General features: G+C 39.9%; 1 protein-coding gene across 2 annotated transcripts in view; it reads right to left on the reverse strand.

Annotated features, from left to right (window-relative positions):
* The window catches only part of Znf609 (zinc finger protein 609), a 185,495-nt gene that overhangs the window by 9,761 nt on the left and 152,005 nt on the right, over positions 1–23,729 (reverse strand). For both annotated transcript variants that reach the window (XM_015480550.2, XM_048793855.1), the window contains exons 4-5: positions 5,935–6,022; positions 514–2,851 (exon numbers count right to left, since the gene is read on the reverse strand). In XM_015480550.2, the coding sequence (XP_015336036.2) occupies positions 514–2,851; positions 5,935–6,022 (2,426 nt within the window). The remainder of the gene's footprint in view (positions 1–513; positions 2,852–5,934; positions 6,023–23,729) is intronic.

Raw genomic sequence — 23,729 nt, forward strand, 5'->3', positions numbered from 1 at the left:
AGCCTTTAAAAAAAATCACTAAAAAATTTTACAAAGATAAAGAATTCCTAAAATCATAACTCTAAAACTCCAATTTTTAAAGTCTATGTGTTGCCGAAGCGAGCAATTGGGGGTGCTGGGGTTTTGGCTCAGTGGTGGAGCGCATGCCTCGAACATTGAGGCACTGGGTTCGATCCTCAGTATCACTTAAAAATGAATAAACAAAATAAAGATATTGTGTCCATCTATAACAACAACAACAAAAAGGTATTGGTGATTGAACCCAGGGATGCTCTATCACTGAGCTACATCCTCAGTCCTTCTACTTTTTAATTTTATTTCAGACAGGGGCTTGCCAAATTGCCGAGGCTGCCCTTGAACTTGGTGATCTTCCTGCCTCAGCCTCCAGAATTATCCACCACACCCACATTTGCTAATCTCAAATGAACCCTTATCTAAGGATAGCCCTCATTTGTGAGGGAGACAGAAAGTTTATCAGACAGTATTTCACTTCCTCCCAAGGGCAAGAGTTACCTGTCGGTACCAGAGTATTGGATCCACCTCTGCCTGTCGGCCACACTCTGTGCCTGTCTTAGCCTCAGAGGCCTCCTTGCCTAGGTGGCCGGTCTCATTCAGCTTCACTTTAAGGCCTTCAGGGGCTTGGCTGGGGAGTTTTGAAGAATCATCTAACTTGGGAATGATGACTGACTTGGCAGGATCAGTCCCTGGCTCCTTGGCTTTACTGGGTCCTGACTTTACCAGGTCTGTTAAGCTGGGAGCCTTGGTGAGGGTAGGTGGAATTGACGGCTTTTGCTTCCACTCGTCCTTGAGTGCTGCCTCTCTTTCCTTCAGGCCCATCTCTGCCTTCTTGTCCAGTCCCCGCTGCTGCTGCTCCAAGCTCTGCCTTTTCTGTTGTTCTTCATATTGCTGCCGGTAAGCCGTGTTAGTGCTCAGGAGGTGGGTGTGGTAACTCTGGTCACTGTAGCCATAGGGGGGCACATAGGCATACTGGTTGTAATACAGGGACTGCATGTACATGTTGGGCCGCTGCTGGATGACTGAGGGCTGCTGACTGGAACTCAGTTCAGGCTTCTTTTCCTCACAGACATCATTCTTTACTTTCCCCTCTATACTCTCAGGTTCCTCATCCTTTTTCATCTTCAGGGCCTGGCTCTCCACTCCTGCCTGGTTGCTGGGGTTCAGAGCCCCTGGGCTAGACTGTGCATAACTTGGAGAGTAGTAACTCTCAAAGCCTTGATAATATGGTGAGTCTTTGCTCTGTGGCTGAGGAGGGAAAAGAGTTTTCTTAGCCCCTTCCTTAACCAACTGTTCAGGGTCCTTTGATTTGACACTGTCCACCTTGCCTTCCCCATCCTCCCCAGCATCAGAGATGTCAGAGTATGCAGGGCTATTGGTTTTGACTGAGCTGGCTTCAGCTCCATTCTGGGTCACTACATGTAAGGGAGTCAGGGGCTGGGTAGGGGTTGTGCTATCTAGGCGGCTGCTGCCTCCAATTGAAGGGCTGGGGGCATTGTCTGTGAAGCTGTAGATTTTATCAGCTTCAGCCTTGATGCTAGCCAGTCGGCTTTGATGGGGGTCTGATGAGCCATTCAGGAGTCCTTCCATTTTCATCCCATCTCCTGATGATTCCCTGAATGGACTTTTGCCTTCTTCTGTTCGACATACCTTCCCAGGGGTCAGAGGACTTTCAAGTTCCTTAGAAGATTCCTTCTTTTTTTTGTCTTTCTTTTTCTTGTCCTTGGCTGGAGTCAAGGCAGGGTTGACTGAAAAAGGTTCTCCCATAACAGTGGGCTTGGGCTGAATGGGCTTGAGTTGAGGACTGTTAGGCATGGCTTGAACCACTGTGGTGGTCAAGCCTGAGGAGGAGCCTGGGCTTGCTGCTGTGAAGGTAGCTGTCTGGAAAGTGTAGATTTGCTGTGGGGGGATAGCAGGGGCAATGGGCCGGGCTGACTTTAAGCTCTTGGAAGGAATCTTTTCAGGTTTCAAACTAGAGGGTTTTTTACATTTCTCTTTTTCCATACACTTCCTTTCCAAAGAATCAAAGGCGTCATTGCTTGTTTCATCCACTACTGAGGGTCCATCATCAGAGCCATCATTGGATAAGGCCCCAAGGTCTGTGTCCCCTTCTCCGCTCAATTTTTTCTTACAGAGGCCTTTTGTGCTGAATTTATTTGAAGGAGAGGGGCTATGAGGCTCCACGAGCCGAACTTTGGGGGTAGCTGAACGGGCAGGGGACAAGGAACCTTTCTGTGAGACGGGTGCACCATTGCAGCTCCCGAGGTCTGCATGGAGGGTGGGCTCTTCTCCATACTCACTGTCTCCATCTGCTTCAGGCTTGCTGTCATCATCTGTATGGGCATGAGCTTGGTGGTACTTAAGTCCATTGATGTGCTTGTATTTCTTGTTGCAGTTTGGGTGGGGACAGTCAATTAGGACTGGAGAGGGACAATTTCTGTCCAGAACAGTGGGTTCCACCTTGGTCCCAGGGAGGGGGCCAGTGGCTGAGCCCATGGAATTTGTACGGACACGCTTGCTCCCTTTGGAGTCCTCTGAGCTAGAATTCAGCTCCATGTCTGAAAGGGGTTTATTTTTCCGCTTATTAGCTGAGGAAGGGCTGGCCTTCACATCTTCTGAAGTGCTGCTGGCAGGTGGGCGATGCTCTGAAGAATTCTGGCTGCCCCGGCGGCCTTTGCTATTGGCTCCTGCTCGGGTTTTGCTGCTACTGCTGGTCCCTTTGCTCTCAGAGGCTGTGGTTGTCTCGTTGACAGGTGTGTTACTGTTCGGACGCATGCGTTTGCCTCTACCTCGACCATTGCGCATTTCCAAGTCACTGGTGGGTGAGTCACAGAATCTTGGCAAAGAACAAATATAACAGGATAGTATTAAGAAGAGAAACCATCTTTATTTATTTGTTTATTGGTACTGGGGATTGAACCCGGGGGCATTTAACCACTGAGCCATGCCCCCAGACCTTTTTTTTTTCTTATTTTTTATTTTAAGACAGAGTCTTACTAGTTTGCTGAGGCTGGCTTTGAACTTGCAATTCTCCTGCCTCATCCTCTTGAGTAGCTGGGATTACAGGTGTGTGCCACTGTGCATGATGGAAAAAAAAAAGTCTTTAAACCAGTTTAGTTGTAGCCTCCAGAAGAACCTTCCAGATGATGATTATTGCTTTCAACAAATATGATTTGTTGAAAGAATTTGTGCTTGTGGGAACTGCATTAAGTGGTGAACTCCTAGGATTTTACCTGCATGCCAGTTACAAATTATTCCCCAGCATTTCTCTCTAAAGCCATGCAGGCAAAGAGTAGTCATGCCTGCATTTGTTCCATCACACAAAAAATAGTCATTCTGCATTTCCTATATGCAGCCATAATCACGGTTTCAGAGAAGACTTTAAAGATCACTCAGGAAATTGAGACCAGGAATGCTAAGTAACTGACTCAAAGTCACACTGCTGATTAATGGCAATAAACAACCAGAATTTAGTTCTGCTTTCAGCATAATGCTTTTTGCCTAAATACCTTACCACAAAGGTATAGACTGGTAGAACAAATCAAACATCCATTCATTTAAAACACTCCTAAATATGTCCTAAACACAATGTCAGCCAATAAATAGTATATGAATTTTTTGAATGTTTGCATCTCGAGATTTGCACCTATGGATCTTTTTTCACTGGCCCTAGAGTAGCTTTTCATGGACCCCAAAATACTATCTAAACTAATAAAACACTTAGCTAAAGATGGTTCCTGTTTAGATCTAAAGATGGTTTTGACTCTTACTCCAGGGGCAGGTGGAATAGATTGTTTCTAAGACTGTGAGTGCCACAGCTATGGCAGAAAAAAAGACAATTTTTGTCAATTATCTCCTTTGGGCCCCCAGAACATTCATATTATAAAGCTACTATTTTTATTATTGCCCTACTTACCCACTGTTTCTCTAGATTCTTACATACCCCAAAGCAGAAATAAATCCTTCCAAAAGATTTCTCAGAAATAAAAAAAGAGGATATAGAGAACAAAAACTGGTCTTAGCTGGGCATGGTGGCACATGCCTGTAATTCCAGTGACTTGGAAGGAGGCAGGAGGATCATGAGTTCAAAGGTAGCCTCAGTGACTTAGTAAGACCTTATCTCAAAATGAAAAGTAAAAAGGGCTGGGGATGTGGCTCAGTGGTTAAGCCCCCTAGGTTCAATCTCCAGTACAAAAACAACAACAAACAAACAAAAAACTTGGGGTGGGTTTATGGCTTAGTGGCAGAGCATTCACCTAGTGTGTGGGAGGCCCTGGGTTCGATCCTCAGCACCACAAATAAATAAATAAAACAAAGGTATTGTGTCCAACTACAAATAAAAAATAAATATTTAAACAAATAAACAAACACACATAAAACTGGTCTGAGCTCATCTGAACAGTTTTATAATATGCTAAGCCTCCAGAAGCCTGGCCCAGCATCTCTCAATATTAGGAGGCATAAATAACCACATAATCCCAGGTAGAGCACCATTACAGTAGACAAAAAGAAAGTGACAGGGAGTAAAAAAACTTCAAAAATAATTTTCCTTGGGACATTCTTGCCGATCTTTGTTTCAAGGGAATAATGGGCAGTATAGTTTTTGTAAAAGATGTCTAGATGGTAACTACCAATTTCTTTTCTTCTTCATCCCCCACCCCCATCCTCAGACAGGGTCTAGCTTTCTTGTCCAGGTTGGCCTTCAAACTTGGGATACTTCTACTTCAGTCTTCCAAGCAGTTGCCATTATAGGTGTGCACCATATACCCTACTTGGTAACTACCATTTTTAATGACTATGAGTCATTAAAGAAGCTTGTAAATGTGTGGGAACTACATTAAGTGTTGAGCTCCTTGGATGTTATCTGCATGACAGCTGTAAATTATTCTCCCACATTCAGGCACCCCAAGCCCTGGCAAATTGGGTACTAAAAAGTAATATGCCATTCACTGAAATATTAATCTTTTTTTTTTTTTTGGTAGTGCTAGGGATTGAAGATTGAATCCAGATCCTTACACATGCTAGGCAAATGTTCTTCAGGTCAAATTAGAATTTGAGGGGCTGAGGATGCAGCTCAGTGGTACAGCACTTGCCTAGCATGGGTACATGGGTTCTGAGTACCCCCTCCCCTCGCAAAAATGGCAATTTGTAAAGGTCCTTGCCTACATGTCTAGTCTAGTAGGGCTTATAAAACTAAACATGTTCTTGAGATGAGTTTCTGGGGGGATACTTATCATTGAAAAGCATCATCAATGCGTGTTTGTTCACTGATAGTTAGATTTTATATCCTTAGTCTCAAGGTGACTAAAGGAAGAAGCTAGAATTTAATTCTAGACAAGGGCTTAAAAAGGATTTCTTCACTGGTTGTGTTGCTGCATGACTGTAATCCCAGAGGCTCTGGAGGCAGGAGGATCATAACTAGAGGCCAGCCTTAGCAATTTAGTGAGGCCCTAAGCAACATAGTGAGACCCTGTCTCAAAAAATAAAAAGGGCTAGGGATATGGTTCAGTGCCCATGATACCAAACACATAAGAAAACAAAACAAAACAAAAAAAACGACCAAGCAATTAAGAAAATAATTTATTTCCCATTCTTCTACCCCTATTTCCCAGCCAACACTTTAATACATAATCTATTCATTCTTTTTTTTTTTTTTGTAGTGTGTATGGACAGCATGTCTTTATTTTATTTGTATGCAGTGCTGAGGATCGAACCCAGTGCCTCACACATGCTAGGCAAGCGCTCTGCCAATGAGCTACTGCCCCATCCCCATTTATTCTTTTAAATGCGAGATGAACACAGTGCCTTCTCTTATTTCTATATTATAATGCCCTTTAAAAAAAAGATGGGTATACGGCTCTAGCAGGATAAAGGTATAAGGGTTCACTGATTATAGAGAGATTCAGACTAAGTGCTCACCTTGGGGGTGCCCAATCATGCCGTGTGCAGTCAAGAAGTGTACCTACATATGTCTTGTTCCTCCATGTTACATTTACCACCAACATACCTGAAAAACAAGAAGACAGAAATATAGAAAAGGCAAACCCTGTTGGCCATTGGAAAGGGTATTCTTCATTTGAGCACTCTGACTTCTGTGGGAGGGCTTGGAATTGCACTGGGCACCAATGGGACGAACAGGATAGGCACAGTTGGATAGGTAATAGCTGCAAAGACTTCATGGTCAACGCAAAACACAATTTCTTAACTTTAAAAATATTATGCAGGGGCTGAGGTTGTGGCTCAGAGGTAGAGCGCTTGCCTAGCATGCGCGAGGCTCTGGGTTTGATCCTCAGTACCACATAAATTAAAATAAAGATATTGTGCCCATCTATAACTAAATATTTTAAAAAAATATTATGCAGCTGGGCGCAAGGGTGCAAGTCCTGTAACTCCTGCTACTCAGGAGGTTGAGGCAGGAAGACTGTAAGTGTACAGCTAGCCTTGGCAATTTAGCAAGACCCTGTCTTCAAAAAATAAAAGAGCTGGGGATGTAGTTCAGTGGTAGAGTGCCCATGGATTCAATCCCCAATACTGGGGTGGGGGTGGGGGTGGGCAGAAGCAATATTTCTTTAAAAAAAAAAGTATGAAAGATAACCTAATAAAAACCCATGGGGGCTGGAGATGTGGCTCAAGCGGTAGCGCGTTTGCTTGGCATGCGTGAAGCCCGGGTTTGATCCTCGGCACCACATACAAACAAAGATGTTGTGTCCGCCGAAAACTAAAAAAAAATTAAATAAATAAATAAATATTAAAAAAAAAAAAAAAAACATGGTTGGGTGTGTTGGCACATGCCTGTAACCTTGGCAATTCAAGAGGCTGAAGCAGGGGATCAAAAATTTGAGGCCAGCTTCAGCAACTTAGCTAAGTTCTGAGCAATTCTGACCCTGTCTCAAAATAAAAAATAAAAAAGGGCTGGTGATATAGCTTAGTAATAAAGAACCCTTGGGTTCAATCTCCAGTATCAACAAAATGAAACAATAAACAAAGACAGGTGTGGCAGCATAACCCTAAGACTCAGGAGACTGAAGCAGGGATATCCCAAGCTTGAGGGCTTCCTTGGCAATTTAAAGACCCTGTCTCCAAAACCAAGGTTGGGAATGTAGCTCAGTGGTAGAGCTCCTCTGGGTTTAATCCTCATATAGGGGGAAAAAAACAATAACCATGTACCTATCACACAGCTCAATGAATCGACTGATTTTGTGCCTTATGTGCATCAGATTTCATTTCTAAGTAGTAAAATATTATAATTCAAAAGCATTATTTATATTTTAAAGCTTTATGTTGATCAGATCATGTTGGCAATACAACTTACCTTTCTCATGTAACAGTATGGATGTGAGATTTATCCTTGGTGATTTTTTTTTTTTTTAGAAAAAGGAAAAAGAAGTTTCCTTGCTTTGCTAGAAAAAGAGAAAATACAGGGGACTCCTGTCCCAGAGGCTGTGATTCTGCCCATCACGGGGAACAGGGGGTTTTTAAAGAAGTGATTCAAAGGCTACATTCCAGGTATTCTTTGTCTTGTACTTGTTGTAATGTACTTGTTAATTTGGGAGATAATAATTTCTTAGATCCTCTGGTACCATTCCCAAGTGAGCAAAGTATTTATTTCAATGCATGATTTGACCACAATTTATTTATTTATTTTTAAGCGCGGGGGGGGGGGAGGGAGAGAGAGAGAATGAGAATGAGAGAATTTCAATATTTATTTTTCAGTTTTCGGCAGACACAACATCTTTGTTTGTATGTGGTGCTGAGGATCGAACCCCGGCCGTACGCATGCCAGGCGAGCACGCTACCGCTTGAGCCACATCCCCAGCCCCACAATTTATTCTTTAAAATACTTATCACAATTTGGTCTCCTTTTGGTGGACATCTTAGGTTTTCTGGGTACAATTTCATTCCAAAATGAGGCACAGTGAATACTCCTGACATGTTGTTAATCTTTTATACGTTGCTGAGGATCGAACTCGGTGCCTCACGCATGGTAGGCGAGCGCTCTACCTCTGAGCCACAACACCTGCCCTATATATACAAAATGTTTTGAACATTGTTGTTTTCACATATCCATATATTTTGGATCATTCTATGAGTATGCAGAAAGCTATTTTATTTTTCTTGAGATTGCTTCACTCTTCTGCTATTATAAATAAATGGCAATAAACAGCCTTGTACAAATGTTTTATCTTTCCTATACAAATGTATCTATAAGATTAAAATCCTGTAGTAAAACTGCTACAAAGAATTTGTATTTAGAGTTTTCATAAACACTGCCAAAATGCCTCAAAGAGATTTATTAAATTTACCTATTCCTCAGCAGCCCACGAAACACTTCTTGACCTTTCCCTTTGGTAATGTAGTATTCTGAGACTTTTTGATCTTTGAATTATTATTATTATTATTATTATTATTATTAGTATTATTAGTATTAGTATTAGTATTCTATTACTAAGGATTGAATCCAGGAGGCTTAACCACTGAGCCACATCCTCAGCCCATTTTATATTTTATTTGGAGACAGGGTCTTGCTGAGTTGCTAAGTGCCTTACTAATCTGCTGAGGCTGGCTTTGAACTCACAATCCTCCTGCTGGGATTACAGGTGTGCACCACTGTGCCTGGCAAAGTATTTTTTTAATGTTTGGTTAAAAAGTAATTTTATATTTTAATGACAGAAAATAAAATGAAAATGAGATTTTTGTGTTATAAAATTATATAAAATTTACTATCACTGCTTACAAATAAAGTTTTATTGGAACATAATCACACCTGTTTATTTATACATTGTGTATGCCTTCTTTTACACCACAGGGCAGAGTTGATGCAACAAAGATTGTATGACCTGCAAAACTTAAGATATTTACTTACTATCTGGCTCCTTACAGAAAGTTGTCGACCTATTTTAGAATTTGTTTCTTCTTTTTTTAATTTTAATTTTTTGGTATTATGGATTGAAGCCAGGGCCTTGTGCATACTAAATACAGGCTGAGAACAGGCTCTACCACTGAGCTATATCTCCAGCCCTGGTGCAAGCAATTTAAAGATATAAATTTCCATTAAGACCTATGTTAGCTGCATCCTAACAAATTCTGATCAGTTTTCATTGTCATTTAGGTCAAGATATTTTCTAGTTTCTCTGACAATTTTTTTTTTTTGATCCTGAAGCTATTGTCAAATTTCAAATATATGAGGATTTTCCAGCTTTTTAAAAATATTTAATTTGGGGTGATGGGGCTTAAAGGCAGGGCCTTACCCTTCTTGTCAAATGCTCTTTCTTAAATATTTTTTTGTTAATGATTTCTAACTTAATTCTACTGTGGTCAGAGAACATACGCTATATGATTTCAATCCTCTTAAATTCAGTGAGAGTTAATTTATGTTCTAAAATATGGTCTTTCTTGAAGGACAATGTGCACCTGAAAAGAATATTAAAAAGTATATATTCTGCAGTTGTTGGGTGTTCTATAAATGAAAGGTCAAGCTGACAGTGTTATTCTTCTACATCCCTACTAATTTTCTGCTTGCTTGTTCTTTCTTTTTTTCCCTTATGTGGTGCTGGAGATTAAACCCAAGGAATTGCACATGCTATAATCAGTTCTACTGATCATACTTGTCTGCAGTATACTTTTCAAACTTTTGAGTTCATCCCTTAAAAACAAATCTCTTTACTGACATTTAAGTAAGTTATAAGGGAGGAGGTTGATCTACCATGTTTAATTAGAATATTATTTACTTTTATTTATCCTATTTGATACTTGGAGTGCACTATCTAAATACTTAAATTTCGAATTAGGAAAATTATCACTTATTTTATATTCATTTATTGCTTGTCACTTATTCATTCTTTTATTTTCTAAGGACTTACACTAGATGTGTCCTGGAATCTCTCAGGTCATTACTTGTACATTTATTTATTTTGCAGTACTGGGAATTGAAACCAACAGCACTCTACTACTACATCCCAGCCTTTTCTATTTTGAGTCAGGGTCTCACTTAATTGCCCAGGCTTGCTTTGAACTTATATTCCTCCTGCCTCAGCCTCCTGAGGTGTTGAAATTATAGCTATGTGGCATATTGCCAGAAATTATCTATAAATTTAATTTCTTGAATTTAAGGTACTGAGCTAAAAACATTTTTTTTTTCAATGACTATTTTTCATTTCCAAGATTTTAAACTGGCTAAATTTTTCATATCTATGTGACATTATTTAGTTTTTGGCTGTTTGAGTAAAAGTTTCATCTTATTAATAGACATTATTTTTGTTTCTCTTTCATAAAACTAAAAATACTTAATTAAATCAATTTACTTAGCTATGCATGTAAGTCCTGATGGCTTCTTTTTTGGGGTGGTGGGGATGGGGTACTAGAGATTGAACTCAGGGGCACTCAACCACTGAGCCACATCCCCAGCCCTATTTTATATTTTATTTAGAGACAGGGTCTTACTGAGTTGCTTTAGGGCCTCACCATTGCTGAGGCTAGCAATTTGAACTCGTGATCCTCCTGCCTCAACCTCCCAAGCTGCTGGAATTACAGGTGTGCACCACCATACCTAGACTTTATGGCTTTTTGTTTGCTTGTTTTATTTATTTATTTATTACAGTCCTGGGGATTGAACCCAGGATCTTGTGCATGCCAGGCAAACATGCTACCACTAAGCTATAACTCTAGCTCCAGTCTTGATGTTTTTATTAAATTAATTCGTTTTAAAATTTTGAGATATTATAGATTCACATACAGTTATGATAAATAATAGAGATCCCATGTATCCTTCAGTCAGTTTTCCCCCAATGGTAATATCTTTCAAAACCATAGTACAACATCCCCATCAGGAAGCTGATATTGATACAGGGAAGGTACAAAACATTTCTACCAGCACAAAGATACCTACAGTATCTTTTAGGCTATAGTCACTTCCCTCCCACTCATACCCTTCCTTAACACAGGGCAATTACTAATCTGTTTGCCTTTTTATTTTTTCAGTAATGGAGATCAAACTTAGGTCCTTGCATATGCTAGCCAAGTGCTTTACTACTGAGCTACACCCCTTTGCCCCTTTTCTTTTATTTTGAGACAGGGTCACCCTAAGTTGCCCAGGCTAGTCTGGAACTTGGAATCCTCCACCTCAGCCTCCCAAGTAGCTGGAATTACAGGCATATCCAACCTCACCTTGCAGTTCAGGTCACTGCCCTTTTTTTTTTTTTGCTGGGGGGAGTGGGGCAGGGGTGTTGGGGATTGAACTCAGGAGCACTTTACCACTCAGCTACATTATCTCCAGCCCTTTTTGATTTTAGGGTCTCACTAAGTGGCTTAGGGCCTTGCTAAATTGCTGAGGCTGTCCTTAAACCTACAATTCTGCTTCCCAAATCACTGGGATTACAGGGTTGTGCCACCATTCTTGGCAGTTCATTGCTTTTTACTGCTAAGCAGTATTTATGGTATGGTTGTATCACAGTTTGTTTTACCATTCACCTTTTGAAGGAAATCTGGATTATTTCTAGTTTTGGGCTATTATGAATAAAACTACTATGAATATATATGTACAAGTTTTTGTGTGAACACGTTTTCATTCCTCTGGGATAAATACCCAGGAGTGCAACTGTTGGGTTACACTAAAGTTGCAAATCTAGTTTTTTAAAGAAACTTCTCAGAGCAGCTGTACCTTTTAACATTCCCACCACCAGTCGGTTTGTATCCTTGCCAGTATTTGGTGTTAGGATGGCTGTGGAAGTAACATCTCATTGTGGTTTTAATTTGCATTTTCCTAATGGCTAATGATATTGAATATATTTTTGTGTACTTATTTGCCTCTTTGGTAAAATGTCTGTTCATATATTTTGCCCATTTCTGATTACATTTTTTGTTTTCTGTTAAATTTTGACAGTTCTTTATGTATCCTAGGCCTTGGTGGAATATTTTTTCCTATTTGGTAGCTCTGTCATTTCATTATTTTAACAGTCTTTCCCAGAACTAACATTTTAATTTTGATGAAATCTAATTTATCAATTTTCTCTTTATAGGATCATGTTTTAGTGTCAAGATTGAGAACCATACTTGGCCCTAACTAAAGATTTTCTTCCAGATTTTTCCCTAAAAGTTTTGTTTTCTGTGTAAGTCCTTGATCCATTTTGAGTCAACCTCCATACCTCCCCTTTTCTTGGTACTGAAGATTGAACCAAGGGACACTTAACAACTGAGCCACATCCCAGCCCTTTTTTACATTTTATTTAGAGACAGGGTCTCTGAGTTGCTAAGGGCCTCCTAAATTCCCAAAGGAGAATTATGATCCTCCTGCCTCAGCTCCCAAGCTACTGGGATTAGAGGTGTATGTCACTACGCCCAGCTCATTTTGAGTCAATTTTTTTTTGGTACCAGGAATTGAACTTAGGTACCCACAACCACTGAGCCACATCCCTAGCCCTATTTTGTACTTTATTTAGAGACAGGGTCTCAATGACTTGCTTAGCGTCTTGCTATTGCTAAGGCTGGCTTTGAACTCTCAATCCTCCTGTCTCAGCCTCCAGAGGCGTGCCCCACCACGCCAGGCTTGAGTCACTTTTTGAATGAGATTATTTTTTTTCTTTTCCATCTATGTTCATTTGTCCTAGAGGCTATCTTTCACCCAAAGAATTTCCTTTGCGCATTTGCCAAAAATCAGTTTGGCACATTTGAGTGAGTCTATTCCTGAATTCTCTGTCCTGTTCCATTAATTTATATGTCTATCCCTCTGCCAATTCCAGTCTTTTTTTTTTTTTTTTTTTTTTTTTGATGGTGCTGGGGATTGAAGGAGGGCTTTGTGCATGAGAGGCAACCATTCTACCAACTGAGCTATATCCCCAGGCCTCCACACAGTCTTAATTACTGTGGCTATACAGCAAGATTTAAAATTGGGTACTTTCCCATTTTATTATTCTTTTGTTATAGCTTCCCCCCCCCCTTCTTTCTTTCTTCCAGTTCTGGGGATTGAACCCATAACCTTGCACATGTTAAGCAAGTGGTGATAGCTGTTCTAGTTCCTTTGCCTTCCCATGTAAATTTTAAAATAATCTTCTTTATATCTAAATATCAAAACAAAACAAAGTAAACAAAAAAACAAACTTGCTGCTGGTATAGTGGTGCATGCCTGTAATCCCAGTAATTTGAGAGGCTCAAGCAGGAAGATCACAAGTTTGAGGCTAGCCTCAGCAACTTAATGAACCCCCCCTCTCTCTTATATATATATAAAAGGACTGGGGATGTAACACAGTAGTAAAGCACCCCTGGGTTCAATCCTCAGTACAAAAAATAAACAAACAAATGATTTGCTGGAATTTTGGTTAGGGATTCTGTTAAGCCTGTACGTTAATTTGAGGAAAACTATCATCTTTACTATGTTGTTTGCCAATTTGTAAACAGCATTTCTCTGTATTTATATGGATATTCTTTAATTTTTTTCATCAGCACTATGTGGCTTATAGCATACAAATCCCATGGATGTTTTCTTAGATTTATATCTAAATATTTTATAGTAGGATGGCTACTGTAAATGGTATTATATTTCTTAATTTCACTGTCCATGTATTCGTAGCTAGTGTATAATAGCTTCACAGCTGATTTTTTTAAGTTTATCTTATATTCTTTGATCTAGCTGATCTCATTTATTAATTCCAGGAGTTTTGTATAATTGTAAGGATTTTCTCTAAAGACATCAAGTGATCTGAAAATAGGAACAATTTTTTGCTTTCCCCCACCCTCTAGTACTGGGGAATGAACCCAGGGGTGCTTTCCACATAGCTACCCCAGCCCTTTTTATTTTTGAGATAGGGTCTTGCTAAGTTGGTGAGGCTGGCCAACAGGAACAGTTTAACTTCTTCCTTTCTAATCTATGTCTTCTATTTCCTTTTCTTAACTTATTGACAGTGGCTAGAACTTCTATCACTATGTTGGATTAAAAGCAATAAAGGTAAATATACTTGTCTCATTCCTGTTCAGCTTGAATTCTTCTACATATGGGATGTGGGAGGCAAAAGGAAAGCCAAAGCCCCGGGGAATTACCACCATGTTGGGACTTAGGTCTTTGGCTCTGGGCTCCCTTGCTGGTCTCCCTTCTCTTCTGTACCTTCCACAGTTTGTTGTTTTTGTTTATATCTAAGTTTTTTAGTTGAAATTAATGGGAAGAACAGGGAAAAGTCTGTCTATTCCATCTTCCCTAAAGTGGAAGTCATAGTTAATTTTAACTGGCTACTTTCCTTAGCACAAGATTTCTATTATATAAAATTTTGGTTTTCAGGATTTTTTTTTTTTTTTTTTTGAGTGGTATGACTTTGTTATTAACCCCCACCTTTTCTCTAATAATTTTACAGTTTCTTCTTTCTGGTACCCTAAGGACCCAACCCAAATAGCTACTGAAATGGTCTGTGTCACAGTAAAATTAAAGATATCATAATTCTTTTAATAAAATATTTTATTATTATTTAGTTGTAGATAGACACAATATATTTATTTTATTTTTATGTGGTGCTGAGGATCGAACCCAGGGACTTGCACATGTTAGGCGAGTGCTCTACCCCTGAGCTACAACCCTAGGCCTAAGATATCATAATTCTAAATCAGCGAATCAAGAGGCAGCGTGATATAGTCTTTTCCAGCTCTCCTTAGGTTTCTCTCTTCCCCCAATTAAATGATTCCCTGCATGAGGTTGGTTGGGGGTTACTATCCTACTCCCCTAGCTTCAAGTTCTCATCTCTCTCTTTATTTTTTCTCTACAGTATTGGGGATTGAACCCAGGGAGCTCTACCACAGAATTACACCCCACGCCCTTTTTACTTTTTATTTGAGACAGAGTTTCACTACATTGCTTAGTCTGACCTCAAACTTGTGATACTCTTGTTTTAGCCTCCCAAGACACTGAAATTACAGGCATACGCCACCATGCCTGGCAAATTCTCATCTCATTTTTTAAAAAAATATTTATGTTTTAATTATAGGTGGACACAATATTTTATTATTTTTTTAATATTTATTTTTTAGTTGTAGGTGGTGGACACAATATTTTATTTCATTTTTATGTGGTGCTGAGGATCGAACCCAGTGCCTCACAAGTACTAGGCGAGCACTCTATCATTGAGCCACAAGCCCAGCCCCAATACTTTATTTTATTTTTTATGTGGTACTGAGGATTGAACCCAGTGCCTCACGCATGCTAAGTTGCTTAGGTCCCCACTCAGTCCCCACTCTACCTCTTGAGCCACAACCCAGCCCCGAATTCTCATCTCTTTCTGGGGCATTTGTAATAATTATTTACCCATCAGAAACTCAGCAAGTCCACAGCTTCAGCCACACTAGTGACTTCCAACTCTTCTGTTTTTGGTTCATTGAGATAGTTATTTTGTTTTTAAAACCAAACATTTTCTTTTGTGGGTATGTACTGAGGACTGAACCCACGGGCACTCTACTATTGAGCTGTACCCCTAGCTTTTTTTTTTGTTTTAAGACAGGGTCTCCTTAAATTGCTGAGGTTAACCTTGAGCTTTCAATCCTCCTGTCTCAGCCTCCTAAATTGCTGGGATTACAGGCCAGGTGTGCACCACTGTGCCTCGTTCTTTTTCTTTTCTTTTTCAGACAGAGTCTCTATGTTGCCCAGGCTAGTGTCAAGCTTGTGGGCTCAAGTGTTCTTCCTACCCACCTCATCTTTTTTTTGGTACCGGGAATTGAATTCAGGGCACTTAACTACCAAGTCACATCTCCAGCCCTTTTAAATATTTTATTTAGAGACAGGATCTCACTGAGTTGCTTAGGGCCTCTCTAAGTTGGCTTTGAACTTGTGGTCCTCCTGCCCCAGCCTCCCAAGCCACTGGGATTACGGGTGTGTGCCACCACACCAGGCCTGCCTCAGCCTCCTGAGTAATAGTAGTAAGTAGATGGGACTACAGGTTTGCACCACCCCTGTCTTCACATGTTCTTTGATTTCTCTTTTTCATATTTTACTTTAAATTCTTGGTAAGTGCTTGGAGGAGAAGATATGTCAAAAGTTTGAGCCCTGTAAGTAATTCTTTTTTCTTTATAATATTGGGGATTAAACCCAGCAGTGCTCGTATCACTGAGCTAACATCCCTTTAAATTTTTGAAAGTGTCTTATTAAGCTGCCCAGGCTGGCTTTGAACTCATGATCCTCTTGCCTCAGCCTCCTGAGTCATAGGATTATAGGTGTGCATCACTATGCCTGGCTCTGTAAATCATCTTCTTCTTCTTTTTTTTTTTTTTGGTACTGGGGTTAAACCCAGGGGCACATTACCATTGAGCTACACCCCCAGTCCTTTTTATTTTGGAATAGGATCTCTCTAAGTTGCTTAGGTCCTCACTCAGTTGCTGAAGATGGCCTTAAACCTATGATTCTACTGCCTTAGCCTTAGAAGCCCCAGATTACAGCCATCACATTCAGCTCTGTAAATCACCTTGATTGGAACTTCCAAAATATATTTTCTGTGTATCAAAGAGAATAAATCTGGGGAATCTAGAATTAATCTTTTGTCTTTGGTCACATATTAATAAAATACTACTTGTTTAGTACTCTCAAGGTCTCTGTAGTAATTCACCTATTTTCATTTTCTTTGATCTAGAGTGCTGTAAAAGATCACAGTACCTAAAATCAGAAAACCTTAGACCAAAACCTTGCTCTGTTACAGTATAACCTTGGACAATTCATTTGGCTTCTATGAATCTCAGATTTTTAATCAGTAATACAGGATTAAAACAAAAACAATTATAACACTATTAATAAGACAACTAGCTAACAGTGCAATACAAAGAAAATGCTTAGACCAAACTATGGAGTATTAAGACTTCAGCCTCAAATTTTTGGACATTGCTTTAAGAATGATCTTATTGTGGAATCAGAATTTATGTTACTAAACTGGGTACAGTGGCACATGTCTATAATCCTACCAACTTGGAAAGTGTTTTTATATTTCTGACTAAATGTTTACAACCTTATATCATCTTCTCTTTCACCCTGGTGCTGGGGATTGAACTCAGTCCTTGTATTTGCTACGCTGTACTCTACAACTGAGCTACATACCCAGTCCTAACATCACTTTTTTTTTTTTTTTTTAAGAGAGAGAGAGAGAGAGAGAGAGAGAGTTTTTAATATTTATTTTTTAGTTTTCAGTGGACACAATATCTTTATTTTTATTTGTATGTGGTGCTGAGGATCGAACCCAGCGCCCCGTGCATGCTAAGCGAGCGTGCTACCGCTTGAGCCATATTCCCAGCCCCCTAACATCATTTTTTAAGCAAGGCAGGTCATAAGGAGATAGAAAGCACAATCTTGTTTGGCGAGGTGGTGCACACCTGTATTCCCAGAGGCTTGGGAGACTGAGGCAGGAGGATAGTTAGTTCAAAGCCAGCCTCAACAACAGCAAGGTGTTAAGCAACTCAGTGAGACCCTGTCTCTAATAAAATACAAAATAGGATTGGGGATGTAACCCTGAGTTCAATCCCTAGTACCCTTAAAAAAAATAAAAAAACCCAAACAGAAAGCACAATCCTCCTCCCGACACATGTTAGGGATCAAACCCAGGGTCTCCTCAATGTGAGATGAATGCTCTACCACTACGTCACACCCTGACCCCCATTTAAAGCTACTTTTAAGGGCTGGGGTTGTGGCTCAGTGGTAGAGTGCTTGCCTAGCACATGTGAGGCACTGGGTTCGATCCTCAGCACCACATACAAATAAATAAAATAAAGTTATTGAAAAAAAAAGCTACTTTTAAAATGAGGAAATTAAAGTCCAGAAAGGATAATTAACTTACTGAACACACCTCAGTGTTAGTTGAGAGCCTTAGCTCATGACATAGCTATCTCTAATGAATTCTCTTCATGCAATTTCCTTAGAATGTCCCTTTATTTTGGTTAAAAGACACATGTAGAATTGCAGGGTGTGGGGATCCAGAGGGGGAGAAGGATAGGATTCCTATCCCTCTTCAAGGCTCTGGCATCTTAAAGAAATAGCATATTGTGTAAGAAGTAGTAATTAAGCTAAATTCTCCATGGCTATTAGCAAAGTGAATTCATGTGGCCATCTCCCGTCAGTGATGGGTTGCTCTGCTTAATGCATAACAATTTTTTTTAAATGCTAGATTTTTTTAAACTTTATTTTATTTGTTTGTTTATTTATTTATTTTTTAGATTTTTTTTGGAGCTGTAGATGGATACTATACTCTTATTTTATTTATTTATTTATTTATCCTTATGTGGTGCTGAGGATTGAACCCAGGGCCTCATGGGGCTAGGTAAGTGTTCCACAACTGAGCTACAATCCCAGCCCCTTATTTGTTCATATTTACTTGGTACTTAAGATCGAACCTAGTGCCTCACACATGCTAGGCAAGCACTCTACCACTGAGCTACAACTCAGCCCTGCATAACAATTTTAAACAGGAACAGTGTCCATTTATTTCTAGATAAGGTAAGACTTAGAGTAACCTCATTTATAAGGGTGGATGAGCACAGCTGTATATAGGGAGCAGGCATACAATCAGAAGACGAATGTTACTCCTACTTCTGAAAATAGCTGGGCAAGAACACATGTTTATAAAAGTGGCTCCTTCCTCTGGTACAATCTGCAAACCTTAGCAATAATAAATGAACTGAAAAAAAGACAGGTCAGGCAGAGTGCTGAAGGGGAAGAGGAAAAATTCTAATATGGAAAGACAAAATGGAGGGTTGTTTAAATGTCAAAGGAAACACATTTTGTTGAAGTGTAATACTCTCCCTATAAGGTTCTGGGTTGAGTCAGCTGGGAGAATAAGAGGACAGGAAGGAAAAGCAGAAAATAACACTTAACAGATCTAGTTTCTCTACTAAAAGTAGCTTTAGGGCAGTAAGTAGGCTGACAAGAAAGAGAAAAATAGATCTTCATTTTAGAAAGCTTCCTATTTTTCATAGTGTTCACAAAACAAGGAAAACCTTAGCATGTTTGGAGATGATAGTAATTCTGCTAAAAATTCTGTAACAATAGTCCTGTTTCTCTAGGTAGTTACTGTCATCTTTACCAAAAGTCATACAGAAAATCTTATTAACCATTATTAAGTTTTAGAGTGGCTGACTATTTTCCATTTTTATAGTTGATCAATACTGCAGCAAGATAAAGGGAAAATGACCTAATACAAGGCAGTTGTCAGGTTCCCCCAGTTCTTAGGAGGAGTGCCATGCTGAGACAAACTAATCCCAAAGCATCAGTGCTTTGATTCAGGGGACACATCATAACCTCAAAACATTTATGTAGTCAAAACTGATCCATGGGGCTGGGGATGTGGCTCAAGCGGTAACGCGCTCACCTGGCATGCGCGGGGCGCTGGGTTTGATCCTCAGCACCACATAAAATAAAAAAATAAAGATTTGTGTCCACTGAAAACTGAAAAATAAATATTAAAAAAAAAAAAAACTGATCCAACTACAAAAGTAGGAAGAGTAAATTTTACCTTCAGGTCCCTCTTGTTTTTTTTTTTTTGGAGTGGGGGTACTGGGGCTTGAACACAGGGGCACTTCACTGAGCCATATCCCTAGCCACCCCCCCTTTAAGTTGTAGATGGACATGATACCTTTATTTAATTTATTTATTTTTATGTGGTGCTGAGGATCGAACCCAGGGCTTCACACACGCAAGGCGAGCGCTTGAGCCATAACCCCAGCCCCTTTTAATTTTGAGACAGGGTCTTTTTTTTTTTTTAAGGTGTTTTGGGTTTCTTTAAAACAAAACAAATATATATATATATGTTGTAGTTGGACACATTTATTTTATTTATTTATTTTTATGTGGTGCTGAGGATCGAACCCAGGGCCTCACATGTGCTAGGCAAGCGCTCTACCACTGAGCCAAAACCCCAGCCCTGAGACAGGGTCTTGATAAATTGCTTAGGGCCTCATTAAATTGCTGAGGCTGCCTCCAACTTGTGATCCTCTGCCGGAGTCTCTCAAGTCACTGGGATTACAAGCATGTAATTACAGGCATTTTTTTTTTTTTTTTTTTTTTTAAGCACTAGGGATTGAACCTAGGGACTCTACCACTGAGCTATATCCTTGCCTTCCTTATTTTATCTTGAGACAGAGTCTTGCTAAGTTTCCTAGGCTGGCTTTGAATTTTTTTTCCTTTTATGTCAGTCTCCCAAGCAGCTGGGTTTACAGGTGTGTGCTACTGCACCTGGCTTTTTGTTTATATTCTCATAAAATGGATACTATGTACATTATTGGTTTGATTTCATGTATTTAAATTTACTTTTTTAGGGGCTGAAGTTGTGGCTCAGTGGTACAGTGCTCGTCTAGCATGCACGAGGCTCTGGGTTCGATCCTCAGCACCACATAAATGTAAAATAAAGATATTGTGTTCATTGCAGAACCGTCAACCTCTAGACCTCCTCACAGCAAATAAAGGAGGAACCTGTCTGTTCCTAAAAGAAGAATGCTGCTATTATATCAATGAAACTGGATTGGTCGAAGAGAATGTTGACACCCTCCGTCGTTTGGGTTAAAGGCTTAAACAGCAACCATCAAATGACCCCTGGCCAGGCTGGCTAAATTCAACCCTTATTGCGTGGCTGACTCCCATTCTCACTCCTATTTTAGTAATAGGGCTTCTACTAATGATTGCTCCCTGCCTTCTCAGGTTCACTGGAAAGCGGGAGTGAAATTGCCAGAGTGACCTACAACCAGATGCTCCTACACCCCTACAGTTGCCTCCCCACTGAACCTACAAGCCACTCCCCCACCTACTACGCCCCTAAACAAGCAGGAAGTAGCCAGACGAAATTCGCAGCCCTATATCACCAAAAAGGCTGGAATGTTAGGTCGGTGGCAGCGACTTGGTGGCGACTTAGTGGCAACTTAGAACAAAGCAGCCCGCGCTGCTTTGAACATCAATCAGATGCCATCGGAAACGCCTGTCAATCAGCCAGATCTCCTGACTAACGCCTGTAAATCAGCAGGACCCCCTGGCCAATCCTGGAGTTCAGCCAACTCCCTTGACCAACTCCAAGGGGGCAAGGGACCCTAGAGATACCTTTTCCTGTCCCAAGCCCTTCCCTTCCTGCTGTAAGCCCCATAAAAGTCCAGTCCAGTCGAGCTTCCACTCGGTTTCTCCTCAGACCCTTCCCCTGTCCCCTCTGTGGGTCTGATCGAGTTCCGCCCGGGTGATATCTCAATAAAGCCTGTTCAGTGGCCCTTTTAAATCTGCCAACTTTGGCTGCTGCCTGCCCAGCCTGATCTGACATTGTGTCCACCTAAAACTTAAAAAAGACATGATCCCAATCTATTCTCATGCATCTTACAACTTAGTTGAAATAAACACACAGACAACATACTCCTATTAGATAAGGAAGAAAGTAAAGTTGGCTGAATAGCTGAGTGACATATTATGACACAGTAAAAAAAGGATGGGATGTCTAGATATAAACGAACTGATGTGAAGTTGTAAAACAGTACTGTAAATATTTTTAGACTTTCCTCTAGGTAAAGCTGAAGTAGCCATATCATCATCTATAAGTAAAATTTCCTTTAACATTTAAAAGTAAGGGCAATTTATAACTCATTAGCACCCTGATGGCTCTGCTACCAATTTTATAGTCTTTTGGCTCCCAGTCTAGGAGAGTGTGAAATTCTGAACATTACTAAGAAATTAAAACCACAGATAATGCAAACCTTAGTAACCTCTTAATTACAAAACGCTACTAAGTCAAAGTGATATTCTATTTGTATGTGTTTGAGAGTGGGGAAGTGGGATTGAATAAATTTGTCTCTTACTTCCAGAAAGTTTATAATCTAGAATGCCGTAAACAAGAAAAACTCTATGATAAAGCAGAAAACATTGTCATAAGCAATCATTACCTCTACTAATCCATAAGATCACAGGATGCATAGGGTAGAGAATGAATATTCCAACCAGCCTAAGGAAATGAGGGTTCTTGAAAGACTAGTAATAAGTTTTTAAAGACATATTTAAAACAAAATTACATACAATTGTTTGTACGTTGTTTTATTTCTTTGGAACTGGGGATTGAACCAAAGGTGCTTAACCAGAGCCACATCCCCAGCCCTTTTTGTTATGTTTTATTTTGAGACAGGGTCTCACTAAGTGCTTAGGGCCTTGCTAAGCTGCTGAAGTTGGTCTCAAACTTACAATCCTCCTGCCTCAGCCTTCTGAGTTGTGGAATTACAGGTGTGCACCTATTGTTTGTACTTTATAGTAGCTACCCTCAGCTCTGTTATATTGGGCATCTGGAGCCAGATGTAAGCCCTGGTTTCCAAGTAGGAAACACAGCTGGAAAACAATATTGCACAAATTCCACACAAACTTACACAAATTTGTAGTATTTAAGTAATATGGTATAAATGATACAAAAATGTAAACTGGGGAATGGGGTTGACTCATGACTTTCAAAAACTTTCTCAATAACTGAATTTCTAGTACACAGAGTTGGAATAACAGTATTATTATTCATAATAAATGAATAGAAATAGAACATTTCTACTTCCTCCCCAAGAGGGGAGCAATTTACACAAAACTATAGCATAGGGGTCCAGAACAGCACCTCTGAAAAACCTCTACCTAGGCATTCTCCACCAGCTATCATTTCCCAGAGTAGCCTCCAAGCCTTTTGGTCATCTTATGTTGTCTCTTCCCTCTCTCCTTTTCTTCCTTGTTTTTGTCTGCTTTCTTTCTTCTCTTTGATTGTTTGTTTATAATACTATGGATTGAATCCTAAGGTCTGGTACATGCTAGGCAAGCACTGTAACACAGAGCTACATCCCCAGTCTCTTCATGCTTTTTTTTTTTAAACCGAGACTGACTCAAAGTTAGAAAACTCCTGCCTCAGCCCCCAAAGAAGCTAAGATTACAAGCATGTACCCCTGTGTCTGATTTGCACAGTCCTCTTGACAGCTTTTATTATAGTCTTTCCCCTCCAATGCCAGTGTTGAACTGGCTGGGGAACCCCACACATTGAAGAGGAGCTGAGCAGTGGCTCATTGCTCCTGTCTAATCCCTTACATTAACAGGTACCTTTTGCCATAACCTGGTTTCCTAGTTTAAAATAATCAGGCTAAAGAAGAGTTGATATCTGTTCTTTTGTGTTAGATACCTAAACAAGATGCAAAGCCAAGATCTGAATGCAAATCAGTCCGACTCTAAACTAACGTCTGTATTTTTAACTATGCTGCTTCACAAGATGAGAATATACTTTCTTGGTTCTCAGAAGTTCATAAGTCCAAGTGTAAAACATAAAAGGTTCTATGTACTGCACTTAGAGAATAAAATTGTGGATAAAACTGAAAGATATCAACAAGTATAAGTTTACTTTTGGCTGAAAAACAGGTTATTGATTTTGCTTGACTGCTTTCTACCAGAAAAGAGAAGCAGCAATAAAACTTCAGACTGATGGGAGGCAGAGATAGGTAGAGTAAACGACATAGAAGTAAAAAAGAAATGTCAAAGTGAGCAAAAGCAGCAAGAGGATAGAAAGCAGCAATGGAGAGGGGTCAGAAACTCAGAAGTTCAAAGCTGCCAAGTTATTATTGTAGAACACAAAATGTGGCCATGTAATTCCAGTGACTTAGGAGGCTTAGACAGGAAGAACACAAGTTCCAGGTTAGCCTCAGCAACTTAGTGAGACCTTGTCTCAAAAAATTTTTAAAAAGCTCAGTGGTAGAGTATCACTACCACTGAGGGTTTGGTTCAATCCCTAGTACTA

This window comes from Marmota marmota, unplaced genomic scaffold (assembly GCF_001458135.2).
Source record: "Marmota marmota marmota unplaced genomic scaffold, marMar, whole genome shotgun sequence".
NCBI classification, from domain to species: domain Eukaryota; kingdom Metazoa; phylum Chordata; class Mammalia; order Rodentia; family Sciuridae; genus Marmota; species Marmota marmota.